This window comes from Scylla paramamosain, chromosome 31, assembly GCF_035594125.1.
Source record: "Scylla paramamosain isolate STU-SP2022 chromosome 31, ASM3559412v1, whole genome shotgun sequence".
Taxonomy (NCBI): Eukaryota; Metazoa; Arthropoda; class Malacostraca; order Decapoda; family Portunidae; genus Scylla; species Scylla paramamosain.
In genome coordinates, this window is record NC_087181.1 from 16805802 (window position 1) to 16825170 (window position 19369).

Below are 19369 nucleotides of genomic sequence, written 5' to 3' on the forward strand. Positions count from 1 at the left end.
CTGGGTCACCCCATATGGCACTTGTGTCTTGATATAGATAGATAATTATGGGCAGTACTGTACATGTCCCTGGTGAACTACCTGGTGAATGACTGCAAAAAGTGCCAGAGACTCACAAGCCATCCAACCCACAGAAATATGAGGACATTAAATGAAGTGATGATGATAATTACATGTCCCTGATTATGATAGATGTGTCTTTGATAATGTTTTATGATGATTTTCAGGAAAATTACTCACCAGAATACTTAAAAATGGTAAGAATGATAATAAAGTAATGATATGTTGGCTGTAATAATAAGTAATAATGGTTTCTTAAGTTTATACAAATCAGTCTTGTTCTCACCCACCAGCAGACACCCCAGAGATATCCAAGGGCACCGGCTCCTCTCCTGAAGGCGGCACACCAGACACCCGCCAGGAGTAGAGGAGTGGAGTGTGGCCGCAGCCGTCCTCCCCCACCTTCTCCTCCCCAGGCTGCAGTAGAGGGAGTGATGTAATGAGGCTCAGGACAGGTCTCACAGTGCACAGGGTTGGTAATTGTTGTGATGCAAGGTGAAATGTTTTATTCATTTGATAAATATACTTTGTGCATGGTTTATCCTTCATTTGAAATTCTAATTGATATTATTAGTTTATTTTTAGCTTTTTTTTTATTTTGTAACTGTTTTGTTATAGATGAAGCAATATCCAGTTTCTTTGGCTAGCATCCGTTTAGTTTTGATTTTTATGTAAGAGAGAGACACGCTTAGAGAGAAAAAAAAAGCCCATTGAGGTGCCAGTCTGTGAAGAGAAAGTCAAAAGGATTATCCAAAATTGGAGGATAAGTGTCTTGATTCATTCAGACTAATGTTTACCTTGGTTAGTAAACATTAATTTTTAATTCATCCACACTCCTAAGCTTAGCCTGTATATTACTTTACAAATTAATGCATTCTTTATAATTTCTCATGTGATTTTATTATATGAATACTCTGTTACTTTATCAGAGCTTCAGTGTGGATGTGTCTCCTCACCATGACCTCACAAGTGCTGTGGAGGATCAGCTTGGCAGGGTTCACCAGCTGGGCTCCCTGGATCTGTCGGCAGAACCAAGCCGGGCTGCAGCCAGACACAAGGGTGGGTGGGTCTCCTTCTACCACCTCCACCTCCACCTTGGCTCTGTTCTGCCGGCCGTCGCTGCTGTTGGCCTGGTGGAGTGTGTGAGGAGAGATGCTACATGTGAAAGTTACTGTTGTATGACTCCTATTTGGTTGTGTGATGTGTTTTACTTATATTTATCTATTTGTAGTATAAGTTGTCAAGTTCCTACCTGTCTCCATATCTTTTTTTATACATATTAGCCTTCAGGTGTGTTTTTCCCTGCACATTACTTTTATATCCATTTCTTTCCAAGTGTCAGTACTTACATTTGGAGGACCTGTTGATGATGGACTGTCTTATTTGCTTCTATCATTCTTATAAACCACCTTTTCCTCCTTTTCACTTTAAGATAATATTTTGAATTGGTTGTCCATGTGTAAAGTCAGTCATTATGGTCATCTTAGCTAATGTATGACTTTAATAATTTGTGCTGCATGATGATTAATGCTTTAGCAGATCACATGTCCATTACTTTCCCTGCTTTACTAAGGAATGATATTCAAAGACTGACTTGCTTGTAATTGAATGTAATCTGACTTGTCTAATTTGTAAAGATGAACATGAAATCCATACTTTAGTTCACAACTCACAACAACTTGCAGGCTGTAGGTTTTGTAGGGACTCCTGAAGAGGTCCACAGGTAGGGTGAGGTCAGGTGCTGCATTGGTCAGCCAGCCAGGACCCTCCCCCCAGCAGCCCCCCTGGTCTGTCTTCCCTTCGTAAGCCTCCCTGCTCTCTGGAGGGTCTGAAATCACCTCCTCGTCTGGCAGCTCCTCCCCCTCCAGGTGACAGGACCAGGTGTAGCTGATCAACTGAAAGAGGTGAGTGCAAAGTTTGTTAAAGTAATAGGTGGGAATCAGTTTTGTTTTTTAGTTAATTTTTTTTATTTTAATGTGAGATAGCTGTAATTCAGGTAAGTCTTAATATAGTGACTTAAGATAGGCATTGACCAATTTTGCTTTATTCTTGTATAAAACTGACTAAAAAGTTATTTAGTTTTACCAATAAAATTAATACATATCTTATAATCACTCTGCAAAATTTTCACTAGCCTTAAGTATTTACAAGGAAATGTTACCTTTACTTTTCCTAAATGACTTAGAAATTATATTAATGAGGGAATGCTTTTGACTGTGACCATGCCAGTGAATGTGTGCATGTAGATGTCTTGGTTCAACTATCCTCTTTTATGTAGTGTTGCACAGATGAATAAATATAGATAGATAGAAATGATATAGGTATTAATGATTGATAAAAAAAAATTAAATAACAATCCAGAGTTCTCTTAGGTTAGGTCAGCTTGGCATACTCACTGGCCTCTCAGGATAGTCTGGGTCATAGGAGATCTGGCCAGGGTTGAGGATGAGGGTGTTGAGAGTGCCCCTCCGTATTCTTGGGGCGCCTCCCTTCACAATCACCACCATCAGCTGGCTCTTCCCAACCTCCACCACTGACTCCCCATACAGCACAGCCCACACTGCCAGCCCCTTCGCATCTGCCATCAATATAGGAGGTATGAATTATGCTCCTTAGAAGTGCCCAGACAAGGTACCATGCATTCATACACACATTTAATGCACGTGTCTATATTGTTGATGTTTTGAGATCATTATTTTGCATATTCAAAGTCTGCATTCATAAATAATGTCAGAGGGCAGCTTAATTTTTTATTTGCATATATGTAATTATAGATGTGTTGTGACTGCTCTGCTTCATGTATTATTAAACACAGCTGTATTTTTTCTTCATATTTATAACTGTCTTACTATTTATGTACATGTAAATGAATTGTAGATGTGTGATAATTGCTTCCCTTCACTTGTCATTAAATGCAGCAGTATTTGTGTTCATTTTTATAGCTGCCTAACTCATCTTCCCTGCAGAAGTGTTGTTGATGAGCAGCCTTGGGAGAGGGAAGGACAGAGGAGCTGCAGCACTCACTGGTCATGGAGACGTTGTAGGCCACGATGGCACGGTACAGGCCATAAGGTAGGGTGCGTCCAGGCAGATACAGCACACTCTTGGAGAAGTCGATGCCAGGCAGCTCTTCTTCTGTGCTGTCATTTACACGCTCTACTTTCCACTCTGCAGGGAATGCATGAAGTGGTTTGTGAAAGAGAGATTAATTAATTGAATGACTGATTAATTAATTTTATATATCCTAGGTGCCATAAGAAGTGTTATGAGCTTGTAAAAATATTCAAGTGTTTAATATTTCTAATATTAAATATCAGTGAATTCCATTTTAATTTTGTAGATTAAAATTTTGTTTAAGGAAATCTAACAAATTTGAAGTTGCCTGTTACTTTCTGCAGCACTATGTCATCTGTTTTCAGTTCTTTTTAACTGTCCTTGCCTTCAACATTAAAGCTGTTAGCAAGTGCATATGTATAATATGAAATGATTGATTACAAAAGTATAGACAGAATGCTCACAAAGATCCCCCAAAATATCATATTGTGTAGTCAACTGACAGTCAACACCTACTAATTTTCATGTTCAGCTCCAAAACGCTGCAGTTGACTTCGGCAAAGCTCCTCACCCACAGCTTGTCAGCACGCGTCATCTGAACAGGAGCCTCCACTGATCCATTCTTCTGCACCCACACATTGAACAGGCTACATGGGAGGGCACCAAACACCTCCACCGTGGCCCTCGTCACCACCTCACCCATGGCAGAGAATAGTCGGGCCACGAGATTGTACGTCCCTGGCTCTGTGTACATGTGTTTTAACTTGACAGTGTTTGACAAAGGAGCTGCCTGCCATTCCACCTTAGCCTGCTCATGCCCCTCACACTGTGCACTGGCTCTCCACCCCAGCAGTGTCCCGTCCCCAAGGTCCAGGGAGAGACAGGTCCCCAGGAAAGATGAGGTGTGGATTGTAAGAGGAAACTGTTCCCCGACTCTGGTTGCTGGGCTGGAGAGCTTGAGGTTTGGAGGTGTTTGCTTGTTCCGCACCCTCACCCAGCCACTCAGTGTGTTGGATGTGCCGCCAAGACCTTTCCCCATCAGTCCATACTTGTAGTCACTTTCCTGAAAAAGTTTAGCATGTTGGTTGTACAAATTGAATGGGGAAATTTTGTAGATTGTACTTGTTGTTACTGAAATTATTTAATGTGTCATCAGTAAAAAATTAACATGGAATTTTTCAGACCATACTTATTGTTAACTCATGAAATTATTTAATGTTTAAATAGCAAAAAAAAATAAATAAATAAGATTTTGGAGATTAAGTTATCAAGTTTGCTGGAGGGAGAAAGTGCAAAAAATAGTGAAAATAAACTTTTAAATTGTCCTCTTTATGTACTAGACACAATGATAGATGAAGTACAAAATAGTGACCACCATGGTATCCACATGTGTTCATGCACTCACCCTCTTAAAGCTGATGATGAATGAGGGTGAGTCTTGCACCAAGTCTGGCTGGCCTATGAGGGAGAGAGTAAAGGAGTCTGCCTCACCGTACACCTTCTCCGGGGCCAGCCTGATGGTTTCACCCACAAAGAAGAATCCCTCGGGCCTCTCTGTGTCGTGGTCATCCCCTACCACACTGATCTGCACTCCCTGAAGCCACAGCTGCTGCACCACTGGAACCTGCAGCACCCCACACAATACCCATCACATTTCACCACATCATTTAATCAGCATAACATGTTTTTTATTAATTAAATTCCTCATCTCATTGCCAAGAAGTGGTGTAATTCTAAATGCTCAGTAACAAATGTATTCAATAGTAGTTGCCATTATGTCTTTTTATCATGTAAGAGTGTACTGGTCAAGGACACCAAAAGTCATAGGAAGCAGGAAATATAGAAGCAGGCTGGGAGTTCCACCATTTATCACTGATGTAAATAGTTATGAATGGAGTTTGCATAGATTCATAAATACACAAATAATAGAAGAACCAGAGCAGGAAAAATGTCACAGCAGACACACCTGAGGTGGTTCTGTGGTAGATGTAAGTTAGACTGCTTTAGTGACAACAGTATTGTAACTGATTATAGATGAAAGTAGGCAGTGTTAGTTCCTAATAAGAAAATACTCCAACAGTCTAATAGCTCTTATTCAAAAGTAAAGACAAATGAAGTGGTACAATAAGTCCGTGTTGTCCTCACCAGTTTGGTTAGATTGAGCTTGGATACTTTATTCTCAATGTACCAAGTCACAAAGTAATCCCCTGGCTCCTCGTAGACGTGAGTGAGGACGTGAGACACAGAGCCCTGGGCACCGGGGGGAGTGATGTCCAGGAAGCCCACCTCCTCTGCCTGGTCCCCATCCCCCCAAGTCACCCAGCCAGACACATTGGTGGGCAGCTCCTCGGCATCACTCAGGGCGACGGTGATGTTGGCGTCTCCTGTGGCAGTGATGGGGTGGGTGGTAAGGTGTTATTCACTCAGAAAACAGCAAAAGGTAAAGTGTAATAACAGTTTTTAACAAATAGTTGAGTATATTGTTCATGAAAAGAGACACATTACATAAAAAAATAAAGTGTAGTGAATCATATTTAAAGTAGTATACACAAATATGTAGCAAATGTTGCTTCTTGCAGAAACCACTTCTATATACCTTTCCAGTGGGATGTCTACATGCATTGACATATTATCTATCTCTATGCAAGAAATCTACATATGAACATCCACATTTACATTAAGACACAGGATGTTACAAATATGACATGATCCAGTAAATAGAGAAGCAGGTCATTATAATCACATTCACAAGTACATCTGCACATCTTAGCCTCTCAGTTATGAGAATTGCTGCAGATGCCTGTACTTTGCTGTAGATGAAATATGAATACAGGAGGGATTACAAAAACTATCACCTACCTGGAGGAGAGAGAACCTTTTCAGGCACCTCCAGTGTGGCACTCTCTTCCCGCAGGGGCTGAAGCACCTTGATCCAGGCTGTGATAGGTCTTGAGATGCCTGCTGTCCCTGCAGCCTCCATACTTGCCAAGAACACCCCTGCCTGTGGACACAAACACCAACTTTCTAACTGCCACTGATGCTGCTGCTGCCGTCACTACTTCCAGCTCTTTTACAGTAAGTCTAAAAAGACAAAGTCAAAAAATCCGACTTGTCTTGGTAGAAGAAAATCCCTGAGACCTGTGCAAAAGATTTCTGATTGCTTAGTTTATTTTGTAGCATTTTATTATTGATTTAACTGAAATTTCATATCTATTTATATTAAATAGCTGTTTGTTAAATTTGTGATGTGTGTTTTTTTGTATTTACATATTTTAAACACATAAAGAGAGAAAGTATTGTAGTATCAAATGACATACTTGATGGAGCAGCACACTCACTCTTGGGAAAGTGTAGGTGAAGCTTGGTGTGTTGCTGGAGAAGATCTCACCATTCAGTGTGAGGGTGAACTGGTCAGCCTGGCCTGTTGTCATGCCTGTGGTCAGGGTGAGGGGAGTGCCAGCCCTGAACACTCCCCCTTCACCCTCCCCGCCACCTTCATACTGCACCACCAGGTCCTCCAGAGTCAAGTGGTCCAACACACGCAGCTGCATGGGAGGCAAGTGCTGTGTTCAGGCTGCTTGTGGGTGTTGAGGTGAGGGACATACTCTCTGGCAACACTTTTACACAACACAATACAAAAAACACAAAAGAAGAACAACAGTCTGCAGACCTCTTGGCTTCTTCATGATAATTGTGTGATGGAGGATGAATGATATCACATACATGCAGATTCACACACAACAAAAAACTAAAAATATACAGATAATGACAGTATATACACTTGTATATATTATGCTCGTATGCATTCAAGAAGTGAGCCTCTGATAAAGATAAGTAGGCAGATACCATGACATGTGTACTTGTCATTTAATCTCCTATGACAAAAAAATACCCATAGGAAAATGATTCTTACTATTCAGCTTAAAGATAAAACTAACTCAACCTTGGGAAAAGATTAGATTGTCATTACCTAAGATTTAGAAAAGACATAAAATAGAACTCGCTGCATCCACTGCTTGACCCACTGACCGTGATGGAGAGATTGGCCCGAGACACAGAGTTCAGCATGGAAAGGTAGCCAGTGTACTCCCCTGCGCTGGTGTAGTTGTGCATGAGGCTCACCACCACTGGGCCCGTGGACTCAGGGGTCGTGTTGTTGGTCAGATCGAGGGGCGTCTCCTGTCCGTCCCCCCAGCTGAACACGCCAAGCAGGTTGGTGGGGAGGTGCTCCACATTTGCCACTGTCAGGGTCACATCAGCATCACCTGAGGAGGGATGTGTCTAGGTAAGTATCAAATTTTTATGTGACATCAGACATGTGAGAAGTATTCATCTAATGAAGGGAAACACTGGATGAATGTATACATGGAGGCAAGGTATGAGTGTGGTTTGGCTTTGTGCACAATGAGTAGGTAAATACAACTTGCTCAATACCTGTAACTCATTTTTTTGGGGGGGAAAATTGTCCATTTTCTGACTACTGAAGACCATGTATTACTGTAAAACTTCATGGGTAAGATGCACTGGTTCTAATAGAAAAATATTTCAGGTCAGTTCATAGTCATGGCTAAGTAGTTTTTTTAGTTTTCTTCATGTGTTATAGACTATGTTCATGACTAAAATACATGTTTCATGTTGAAGATGCATCATTTCTGCAAAAATATCCATGAATTGAATTCCCATCATAGTTAAATAATTTTCTTAATATATTTCATGAACTATTTTATGACCATTATTTCAGAAGGTATGATTAGTGCATGAACCTGGAGGCAAGACTGGCAGGTTGTTCAGTGTCAGCTCAAGGTGGTGTGGCTGGACAGGGTGCTCCAGAGTGACAGTGGTGGAGGCTGGTGGCGACACTCCTGCCTCCCCTTGTGTGGTCATGTTTATCATCATTTCTCCAGCCTGCCAGGAGAGACAAAGTAAAGTGAGTTCCTAGGCTGCTTATAGCTGGCCCTCCTTGGTGTTTTTTCATGATTCAATATCCATATTGTGACTGCCATTCTGTATATACATGAAATTAAAGCTGATTGAATTATAGCACCACAGCAAGGTTGTATGGCCTTGACCTTCACTTGGGCTGTGAGAGAATGTTGCTTCTCATATAAAAAATACATGTTATGATAGCTATGTTATGATGCACCATGAATTTGTCAGGTTCTTGATGAAAATAGCTGCATGAAAGTTGGTGCATCACCACTCACCTCAAAAAAGGTGTGACTGATGTAGTGAGCAGTGCTGGTGATTGTCTGACCCTCAATGTAGAATGCATAGCTGGTGACATCTCCAGAGAGCACCACAGCAGTAATGTTTAGGGGCACACCGCTCCTGAAGGTGGGGGAGTCCCACAGTGGACGGTCACTTTCCTCCAGGTAATCAATAAGGATGTTGCCAACAGTGAGGTGGTCAATGACTCGCACCTGTGGAGAGGTGAAGGTAAAGTTGCATTGTTGGACAAAGATGATACAGTGTTAAGTTTGGAGTTGAATAGTCACACAAAAGAGGAAGCTATTTGCCTTATTTTTAATTATCAGATGTAAGATTTTTTTTTACAATTTTTTTATGTAAGAGGTGCTCTGGCTAAGGGCAAGAAAAATAAAGTAACAAAAAAGGCCTACTGAGGTGCCAGTTCCTAAAAGAAAGAATAGATAGATAGAGTAATTGACAGTTGATGGCTTAATTAATTCAGGAAAGATGTAAAGACATGAATGTAGTTGATAATACACAAAATTTTATCATGTTTTTGATTCTTAAAACTACATAACACACTATCAGTCTTATCCTCCCATCGCATCCATCACCCGGACCTCCCCACTCACTGTCTTAGTGACGTGGGCCTCAGACACAGGGTTATGGGCTTTCCAAGTGAGGGGGAAGTCTCCTGAGTCCTCATAGATGTGAGTGAGGCTCCTGGTCACTGGCCCGGATGCACCAATCTGTGTGTCTTGCATGAGGTCGTCGAGGGAGGTGTTGGAGCCATCGCCCCACAGCACAGTGTAGGTCACGTAGGAGGGTAATTCTTCTGCCTCCTTGGATGACAGCACCATCTGGACTGTTAGGTTGCCTGGGAAATAAATGTGGGAGTTGTGCTTTGTAAAACTTTTAAGCCATTTAGGAGTTAATGTTTATACATCAAAAAATTATCAGGATTTATGTATTGAAAAATTAAGTATGGAGAACTTTCTTTTATCAGTACAAAATCATATTGAAGAATACTTTTTTGTTTGATAGGTATGTTGTATTTTGTATTTGTTTCCAGGCATTGTCAAAGTTTTATGTATATAATTACTCTATTAGAGTTTAAATTATTTCTTTGTTGTTAAATACAAATTATCATGTGCTTGATTGTTAAAAAATGGCAGTGTATTGCTAATCAGTAAAGTTTCCAGCTCTGGTTGGGACTTACCAGGAGGCACCACTACAAAGTCTGGCAGTGTGAGGTGGAGGTGGTGAGGACTGAGGGGCTGAATCACCACCACGGAGGCTGTCAGAACGGGGGACACACCGGCCTCACCTGAAGCTGTCATGTTGGCCAAGTATTCTCCAGCCTGGAGGTGAAGTTGTGTTGTTATTAAAAGCTTGTCCAGTGGTGAAGAATAGAGAAAATAAGTGGAAGACAAAAAGTAAAGAGATGTTGAATATGCATGTGAAAACTTAGGTAAATGAGGTGGTATCATCTGAGTTGTGAGATGAGTTCCTTTGCTTGTCAACAGATGACAATACTATGGAGAATGTCCATGTGCTGTGATGGTGAGCAGTAATGGTCTGTAAGCATGCTGCTAATTGGTATTATTCTTGTATTTTTTGGAAGCTGTACCAAGGAATAGGTGCAGCATCACAGGAATGCACAGCAGTAAAAAAAGGTATAATTTTTTCAAGTGCTGTTCCTTCCTTTGATGACAGAATGTTATTGTGTATCCTCTAATTTTTCCACTTCTATGGAAGGCATGTTCCTTTAATACCACACACCAGGTAAAGTGAGTAAATTTGGGTTAGGTGTAGAAAGCAAACACTTACAGAATGGAAGGTGTGGAAGATGGAGGGAAGGTTGTCAGTCAGCTCCTTGTCTCCCACAAACAAATTGAAGGAGGCGGCCTTGCCCGTCTTGACCACAGCTGTCAGGTTGAGTGGCACCCCAGCCTTGAACATGGTGGAGGGCCAGGGCGGGGCGTCATCTTGCCACAGGTACTCCACCAGGATGTAGTCCAGCGTGAGTCTCTCCACTACCCTCACCTGCAGCAGCAGAGTGTGTTTTTAGCACTGTTTTGTTTTACTTGTATACCTATTGATACCTTTCTTTGTGTAATGAATAACTTACATATAGTATATATATATAAACATAAAGGAACATAGCCCCCAAAAGACTTTTTCCCCTCATTCCCAAAAGCCCCAAGTATTTGTCTAACAGTGTGAAGGCCGGATGAGGCAGAGAAAAACTGAACATTGAATTATGATGCTGCAAGAATGAGGTCATGTGATTCTGGTAAGACTTACAAAAGAGCTCTGTGCCTCCTACTGAAAGATTGATGTGAGCCAGAATCAAACTTAATCCTTAGCCAGAAAAGGTAAAGTAGCTGTAAAGGATAAAAGTAGTTATTTATTTATTTATTTATTTTTAACATATTCTCTAAATAGGAAAGTTCTTCAGTCATCTACAAGAAAAATCTAGTAGTAGATTTTGGATAGACAGTTGGAGGAGGATAGAAATTAAGATATGCATTAGGAGATTCATTAGCCATCCCATTAGAGATATATGGCATGTGGGTATTCATTGACTGGTAGACTCATCTGTTCTAGTAAATGCCAACTTTTCTCACCTCACGTGTAAGGTTGATGCGAGACACTGAGTTGTAGAAGTTGAAGGCCAGATGGAAGGTGCCATGCCAGTTATAGTGATGGGAAACGTTGTGCACCACAACCCCGGCAGCCTGAGGCAGTGTGAGGCTGTGCAGGTCAAGCTGGGTGGCTGGCAGGTCGTCCCCCCAGTCCACATCCCCCTGCACCAGTGTGGGCAGCTCCTCTGGTCCACTGAGATACACCACCACCTCCAGATGTCCTGTGGGTGGATTGTGCTTGAAGTGAACCTTTGGTATGTGTTGTTGGTTGGCACTATGCTTGGCTTATGTTAATCTGAATCTGGTTATTATCCTGTATATTTAATTTTACTTTGTTCAATTGGTAGAGTATAGATTTGAAGGAGTAGGTGGAAGATGTGAGAGGAAAGGATAAAAGGAGAAAGAGGGTTAGATGAGGCAAGCAGGGAATGCAAGGAGATAAATAAGTGGACACCTGTCATGACTCTCCTATTGAAGATTTCTCAGGAACAAGCATCAGATGTATTGATAAAAAAGATGGGAAGAGAACTTGGGTATGAGGCAAGCAGAAAAAAATCACAAAACTTCACACACATATAAACATTCTTTGATAGAGGACAATAATCTCTCATGCATGCATCATTGTAAAAGAATCATAATCCTGTTATTTCAGTGTGTTTGACCTGTAATTGTTCCCCTTTACAGTACCCCAGAGTGTGACATTACCTGGAGGCCACACTATCAGACCTGGCAGTGTGAGGTCAACAGCGTCAAGGGTCAGGGGTCTGGCCACCTGGATGGAGCGAGACACTGGCAGAGATGTCCCGGCTTCTCCCGAGATTGTCACTGTAATGTTGTACTCGCCAGCCTGTGCAGCCACACAGTGAAGCACAGGTGGGTAAGTATTAATAATGATGTAACTGTGTACATCAATCTCACTCAATAGTCCTCCCACAATACAAAAAATAGAATGCTTAAAGATATGGAAATTAATATATAAAAGCTAAACAATTTATGAACCTTAACTTTCACAGAATGTTTAAGAAGTAGACTAATTAAGGTTTTTGGTTTTAAAAATATAAGGAATGAATTTCAAAGTAAGAACAGGAATGATGCAGATAGCAAAGGAATCACACATTTGCTTCTAGTTTTGTGGATTGGTAGGCAAAGCACAGTGACCCACCCTGGCAAAAGGAAGCACCACGGACGGTCCGCCATCAGGCACAGGGTCTTCATTCACAATCCACTGGAAGGTGTCAGTCTTGCCCATCAGGACCACGGCCGTGAAGTTGATTGGAGCGTCAGTTTTGTACGAGGAGGAGGAGGAAGAAGAGGTGTTCTGTGGTGGCCTGTCATACTCTCTCAGGTACTGAATGATGATGTCCGTCAGTACAAGCTTTTCCATGACTTTCACCTGTAGCACAGAAAAATGGCACACTTGTGAGCTTCTGGGGAAACAGAAGACCTAAGTTCATCTTATAATTGAGATTTTATACAAATTTACATTTTAGAAATATCAAGCAGGAAAACAAAATAAATCTCCCTTTATGCATCACCTTTATTGAGAGTAAATATTATAAGATGCTCTTCTGATTGGAGTTTACTTATTACACTGAAGAATTACATCTGATGTTTGACTGTCGGGCATTTATTTGATGTCTAAGTTGTCAGATCACCTCCACAAGTTAGAGTAATTCCATACAGGAAATTGATTAAGTTATGTATGTTTCTACTAATTAATTTCTGTTATTTGTACAGGATATGCACCATTTCATTCAAAGAAAAATCTATACTGAAAATTGGTCTGTTTCAGTTGTGTATTTATTTACTAGTATTCCTTTTATCACTCATACAGTATGCACCACTACATTTATCACCACCACCACCATCACCACTCACAAACCTGTTCTGTGGAGATGATGCTGGATATTGCATTGCCAATCACCACCTCCACCTGAAACATGCCGGCCTCCAGATAGCTGTGCTGGAATGTCCCTGTCACATTTCCAGACGACCCTGGGGGAGTCTGCTTGGAGAAGTCCACCACCTTGCTGCCCTGACCCTGACCCCAATTGATGGTCCCGGTGATGAGTGTCGGCAGCTCCCCATCCGAGGTGAGGCTCAGCACCAAAACAACATCCCCTGTGTATTTACCTAGTTGTATTGTACAGGGTCCAAGCTAAACCTCATTTTGTCCTATCTCCATAGCTACAGTTATCTATTTTCTCTTTAAATTTGTTCACACTAATAGCTGTAACCACCTCCTTACTGAAACCATTCCAGAGATCAATGCTTCGATACAGGAAACAGGAAACTATATTTCTTAGTGTGTGTGAGATGACATGCAGAGTATCCTTTTTTCTTTCATTTTGGATGTCTTTAATATAGTTACATACATAGTTAAATTCCGTGAGGTTTATTCACCACAGCTACTTACTTGTAATTACAGTTTTCAAGATAGTGTAAATAAAACGTAACAAAACTGTAATCCAAACGATATTCTTTACGTTTAACTAATTCTGTTTTTAACTAAACTTCTTAAGGAACAAAAGACATTAAATTGGAAGCATAAAGCATACACTTGAGCTTATACACTGAAAGACTAACCCAGCCATGTGTTTTCTCACCAGGGGGAGTGAGAGTGGTGTTGGGCAGAGAGAGGCTGGTGTGCTGGACCGTGAGCGGAATGTACACCCACACCTCATCCTTCAGAACTGTGCGTGTGCCTTCTCCCCATTTCAGGGTGAGACTCACTTCGTGTCTGCCTGTCCTGTTCATCTTGTGCACCGTCATGCCGAACACAGGGGTCTCTGAGGCAACACAAAGTACAATCCAGGTATTTATGAAGCCATGTATGTGTGTTGCTTATTGACACATCCTGATTATATCTTTCACTGCTAGATGATTTCCCATCATCACCAGTAGAGAGAGAGAGAGAGAGAGAGAGCATTATAAGAATACAAGAAAATAAGGGAAGCTGCAAGAAGCCATTAGGCCTACACGTGGCATTCCCTAACTGAAACCTACCTACATACCTACCTATTTCCACCTGCCATTCTCATCTTTCAAAGCTCCCTAATGACTCAACACTAATAACCTAATACTATATTGAGTCTGTTCCATTAATCTGCCACTCTATTTGAGAATCATTGCCTTCTTATCCCTTTAAATCATAACCTTATCAATCTTGAACCTATTATTTTCAAACTGTCTGCAAACAGTTTGTAAACATTTGAGAAACAGTTTGGAAATATTTGGGAAACCCTTCTTTCCTTCCTTCCTTCCATTCATCTACCATCCATCTATCCATCCATCCATTCATCTACCCACTCACCCATTTATCTTTCCATTCATCCATCCATCTATCCACTCATCCCTCCCTTCTCCCTCCCTCCCTCTATCGACCTATCCATATACCTTCCCTCTATCCTCTATCTATCCACTCATCCAGGTATAATTTCAATACTGCTTCGGGACCCTTCTTCAATCACCCCTCGCGTTCACTTCCTTTCCCTAATGAGTTACAATAGAAAAATAATCGGTTTTAAATCAACAGAAATTGCTCACGGTGGAATTCAAAGGCGTGCATATGAAGTCAAAGGTATGTAGGTGAATGAAGTCAATCGTTTGCTCACCGTCAAATTCCAAAGTGTCGAGGCGCACCCCGTCCACCTTGACCACGAGGGAGAAGGGCGGGGTGGGCTGGTACATCTGGTAACTCACCGCCACGCTGTCCCCCAAGGCCACCTGTGTTTAGAGAGAGAGAGAGAGAGAGAGAGAGAGAGAGAGAGAGAGAGAGAGAGAGATAATCGAAGGACGAAAAATATCAAAAGTAAAAAAAAAACAAATAGAGAAAGGAATAAAGGAACATGGAAAGGAAGAGAGGAGAGAAAGATAAAAAGATAAAATAAAGAGAGAGAGAGAGAGAGAGAGAGAGAGAGAGAGAGAGAGAGAAGAAAATAAGGAAAAAATTATATAAAAAAAAACGAAGACAAAAGAATAAAGGACAAGTAAGGGAAGAGAGGAGAAAAATAAAAAGAACGAAAAACGCAGAAAAAAAAAGTAGTCCATTTAAAGCCAAGTTAAATTTCTTAATTTCATTCATTCAATTATTATTACTATTATTATATATATATTCTTTTTTTTTTTATCTCAGCATCAGTAAGGGAACAGAAGTGAAAATATAATGTTAAAATAAAAGGCAAAGTAAAAAAAAAACAAAAAAACATGATGTTCAGCTCATATTTTCACTCGTCTCATTAGAGTACAATTATTCATGGGTTGCCTGATGGTCATTTAAAACAAATAAAATTACCTCACAATGCAAAATAGACAAAACCAAAAACAAAACTCGTACTTTACACAAATGCTTTCAAAATTAAGTGCCTTCAGTTTCACGTAGGCATACATACACCAGGCAGGGAATAAATTGTACAAAAATTATTTCCCCAACGTATCTACTGCATTTCTTACCCGTTTTGGCTGAATCTGCCATATGAGATCCTCGGGTAATGCTCCGTCTGATTTGCCTGAGAAAGAAACATATTCGCCACTAGAACATCGTGGTTGATGAAGAAACAGAACAAAACTTTGCAACCACCCCTAATATATATACGCAATACAAGTGAGTGACAAGGCCAGCCAGTATCGAGTGGAAGTGTAGTATTGCGGGTCCCAGTGCGGAGTGTCATGCGAGAATCAAGGTGTTGTCATACAATTACTAACCAGAAGCGTGTAAGCCCGTGTGTGTGTGTGTGTGTGTGTGCTTACCTAATTGTGCTTTTACATGATTGATCCTTGCTTGTTCTGTCTCATCTTTCAGCACTCTTCGATCATATTTTGTGTATAACTGGGAATTATTTTAGCACACGCGACCCCTTTGGTAATACATTCCAGTGTGAATATGTGTTAAGATGTTATTGAAAAGATTGCTAAGGATCCCTATCTCGAAACACTATGGGGTCTTGTAAGAACTATTTTTAAAGGACACAAATCTGTTTTTCATGGTTGCATATTCCCCTCAGTATTGCAGGGTACTCGTTCAACTATCTCTAGAATCATACAGACACACTTGAAAAATAATCTACTTGAGGTCGTTAAACTATCACTTCAATCATGAAAACATCCTTAAAAGCCCCAGTAACTAGACCCTGTTTATTTGAGACAGACCGGAAAGTTTAAGAATACTGTTTTAGGCTGCTTAACATACAAACCCTTCGCTGATAAAAGCTTGACACCAGTTATTGGAATAATCCTAGGTGACTTACCTGAACAAGAATAAAATGACAGGCTCTGAAATCTTTGAATAACTTGATAATTTACTTTGCTCTCAGTTATTTATTTTCCCATCATGATAATACTGAAATTTGCACTACGTCGTTTTATAAGTTATTTTACAACAGTCACCCTTTCATTTATCACTCCAATATGGTATTTTCAACACCTACTCTTCCCTGCCACCATCCCTCACTGCAAAACCCTTAGCATTGAGAAGGCTGAGTGACCGTGCTGTTGTTCACTTGGGCTAATGAGAGGCGGGGGTCGAGTGAAATAATGCCTTAAAATTGATATGAGCAGTCACCCTTTCATTTATCACTTCAATATTGCACCTTCATATAGAACCCTTAGCAGTGAGAAGGCTGAGTGACTGCTGTTGTTCACTTGGGCTAAGAGAGGCGGGGGTCGAGGTGAAGTAATGCCTTAAAATTGATATGAGAGCAGGTGAATTTATTCGTCCTCTGAGATGCGTGTTCTTTTGCTGTGAGTAAATCCGCTGACTTGTACCTGCTTTTGTTTAATGGTTCGGTGCAAAGAAGGAAATAAGATGATGACTTATAATTGATGTGGTTATTTTTATTTGTTTCGTATGTTTTATGTGCTGTGTGTGTCACGTGCATGGACACACACACACACACACACACATAGATACAAATACATGAATAGATAAAAGTAGATAGACTCGAGTGGACAGAAAAAAATATACAGACAAAGAGAGAAGTGAATAATTAGATAATAGACCTGTGAATGAATAGATTATATGCTACAGCTTATTAAATAAAACACAGTGACAACGTAATAACACTAAAAAGTCTTCCTAGTATCAGTAAAACCATAGCAGTGTGACACTCAAACACAACAACAATGCCAAAACTTTACCCACAAAATAAATAAACAAAAAAACACTTAGAGAAGATCACCTCAGAAAAACAAACTTGACTACCAAACTTTTACACACACACACACACACACACACACACACACACACACACACACACACACACACACACACACACACACACACACACACACACACACACACACACACGTTGGTGGATAGATTACACTTAAAATCAGGTTAGTATATTTGTGCAGTTCTTTTAATATCATAGTACTAATTTTAAAGGCAATAAAGTACAGTGACATTAACTCTTATTACTCCTGATAGCTAAAGGAACGAAAATGTGTTGATTTACCTCCTACTTTTTGTTTGGGTCACTTGGCGTTGGAATGCCCTTGAGATTTATAGTTAGTAATTTAAATCGCTGAGATCATAAAGTGTTGTATTTCTAGATATACTTAGAGAGAGAGAGAGAGAGAGAGAGAGAGAGAGAGAGAGAGAGAGAGAGAGAGAGAGAGAGAGAGAGAGAGTGTAAGGGCGGATATTTTTAACTGGATGGGAAAGAGGTTAAATTTTTGAGGAAGTCAGAAAAAAAAAAAATCGGAGCAACAAAAGGAAAAAAAGTAACCGTATGAAAAAAAAGGATAGCAAAAAACTGTTCTATAGCAAAGTAAAGTAGAAAAAGAAAAAAAAATGTTCTATAGCAAGTATATTTTGACTCCGTACATTGCATTCATAATAATCATAATAATAGTTATATTCTTGAAAGCGACAATGCTCCTTAACCTGCAGCTTGATAAAAACACCTAGCTTGATAAAACACTAGTGCAGACGAAGTGTTGAGTGTAATTTTGAAAGACACCACTGACAGCAAAATAAGCGGTCGAGTATTGCAAACATTCAAGTGTATAATGTTATTTTTGCGCAATAAAATCGTCTCGGGTTACGGAAATGAAGTAAAAAGTGTCATTGTAATTACCAGTGAAAGGGTTAGTTCGTTACCTGCCCATTCCTTCCTGTGCTCACCCAGTAGCAGTAATAGAGTAAGTTTCATTTGTACGCAGTTGTCATTTTTGGAGTATTCAGTTGAAGTAAAAAGTGTTATGGTCATTTCCAAAGAGTCAGGCCATCATTCGCTCTTTAGAAGAAGTAATAGTATAAGTTTAATTTTTGCACAATTAAATAATCTTGGGTGACACAAATTAAATAAGTGTTATGCAATTATCAATCAGAGAGTTAGACCACTGTTGTTCCTTTCCCTCCCACGTATACATACCCAATAGAAATAACAATATAAGTTTTATTTTTGTGCAATTAAATCCTCTTGACTTACACAAACTGACTAAAAAGTAAAATATTGTAATTACCAGTCATAGAGTTACGCCATGACTCGCCCTTTCCCTCCATTACTCACCCAGCAGAAGTAACAGAAGGAGTAGCAGGATTTGAAGGAATGGCGGGCAAGACCTTGGTGGCGGCGTGGCCCTCAAGAGCGGCATCGCGTGTCACCTCACACCAGTGGCCGCCGCAAGACTGACTCGCTGAACGGGGTCGCGACTCCTTACCATATACTCGTACGTACTGGTGTTGTTGCTGTTTCTTTTCCTCATGTGTCTTCCGTGGTGTCACTGTGTTCGTTACTGTTTAATACTCTGTTATCGTCACCAAGATCAGCCGACAGGACTGATAGTGTAGTACTTGCTTCGTCAGGCCACCCGCTCACCGCCACGCAGATGTAACACTAATCCTCACTACGTTAGAATATTTGGGCTTTGTCTCTTTCCATGGACCGTATTCAGAAACACCTTATTCTTTCACCACGACTGTTTTTAAAGGCTACGGATAATTAGCTGGGTTCTTAAAGAGTTTTGCTCCTGGTAATAAAGTAGAAATATCCTTAATCTGTCACTAAAACCGTAAAAAACACCCTTAAAAATCCATTTCAACCAGAGTCTTTTGAAAGTAGCGGAGGTGCGGCGCAGAAATGTTTCAAAATGCGGGCCCATGTCTTAGGTCCCAGGCAGTGTGGGATGGTGTCAGGATTAAGCCACTCCTACCAACTGTTCAGAAAAGCGCTTCTCTTGAAATTATGTAGACCGCTGCTAGTGGTGATAAGTATGCAATATTCTGTAGCACATATGAATGAGTGAAAAACTGAATACTTTTAACCTTTAGTCATTTATGAAGGTACAGTTATATTAAACGAAAAGGGGAATTGTTTAGGCTGCTGTTAATGGTGATGAAAGTAATGGTGATCTGTAACACGTAAGCATAAAACTGAAGCGACTAACCTTTACTCAAACATGAAGGTACAGTTGTATTA

The 19369-nt window shown here is 40.5% G+C and overlaps 1 protein-coding gene and 2 long non-coding RNA genes across 4 annotated transcripts in view; 2 read left to right on the forward strand and 1 right to left on the reverse strand.

Moving 5' to 3' along the window:
• The window catches only part of LOC135088742 (uncharacterized), a 43634-nt gene extending 25029 nt beyond the window's left edge, over window positions 1-18605 (reverse strand). Inside the window, exons 1-24 of one of the 2 annotated variants that reach the window (XM_063983730.1) lie at window positions 18461-18605; window positions 15402-15457; window positions 14564-14675; window positions 13556-13738; window positions 12832-13070; window positions 12112-12342; window positions 11655-11796; window positions 10932-11170; window positions 10132-10347; window positions 9521-9662; window positions 8934-9178; window positions 8319-8534; window positions 7878-8019; window positions 7144-7379; window positions 6453-6659; window positions 5974-6115; window positions 5260-5498; window positions 4520-4738; window positions 3631-4177; window positions 3085-3228; window positions 2457-2638; window positions 1734-1955; window positions 1017-1190; window positions 351-477 (exon numbers count right to left, since the gene is read on the reverse strand). In XM_063983730.1, the coding sequence (XP_063839800.1) occupies window positions 351-477; window positions 1017-1190; window positions 1734-1955; window positions 2457-2638; window positions 3085-3228; window positions 3631-4177; window positions 4520-4738; window positions 5260-5498; window positions 5974-6115; window positions 6453-6659; window positions 7144-7379; window positions 7878-8019; window positions 8319-8534; window positions 8934-9178; window positions 9521-9662; window positions 10132-10347; window positions 10932-11170; window positions 11655-11796; window positions 12112-12342; window positions 12832-13070; window positions 13556-13738; window positions 14564-14675; window positions 15402-15457; window positions 18461-18545 (4687 nt within the window). In that variant the 5' untranslated portion in view covers window positions 18546-18605. Of the gene's footprint in view, window positions 1-350; window positions 478-1016; window positions 1191-1733; window positions 1956-2456; window positions 2639-3084; window positions 3229-3630; window positions 4178-4519; window positions 4739-5259; window positions 5499-5973; window positions 6116-6452; window positions 6660-7143; window positions 7380-7877; window positions 8020-8318; window positions 8535-8933; window positions 9179-9520; window positions 9663-10131; window positions 10348-10931; window positions 11171-11654; window positions 11797-12111; window positions 12343-12831; window positions 13071-13535; window positions 13739-14563; window positions 14676-15401; window positions 15458-18460 lie in introns of those variants that run through there. The other variant, XM_063983731.1, reaches the window with a different exon arrangement.
• Window positions 5600-6608, forward strand: LOC135088749 (uncharacterized). The gene is made up of 3 exons (XR_010261100.1): window positions 5600-5843; window positions 6029-6189; window positions 6469-6608. It is a non-coding gene; the product is annotated as an uncharacterized LOC135088749 (long non-coding RNA).
• On the forward strand, window positions 7237-8410 carry LOC135088748 (uncharacterized). Its single transcript, XR_010261099.1, has 3 exons — window positions 7237-7399; window positions 7856-8041; window positions 8272-8410. It is a non-coding gene; the product is annotated as an uncharacterized LOC135088748 (long non-coding RNA).
• Window positions 18606-19369: the final 764 nt, after the last annotated feature.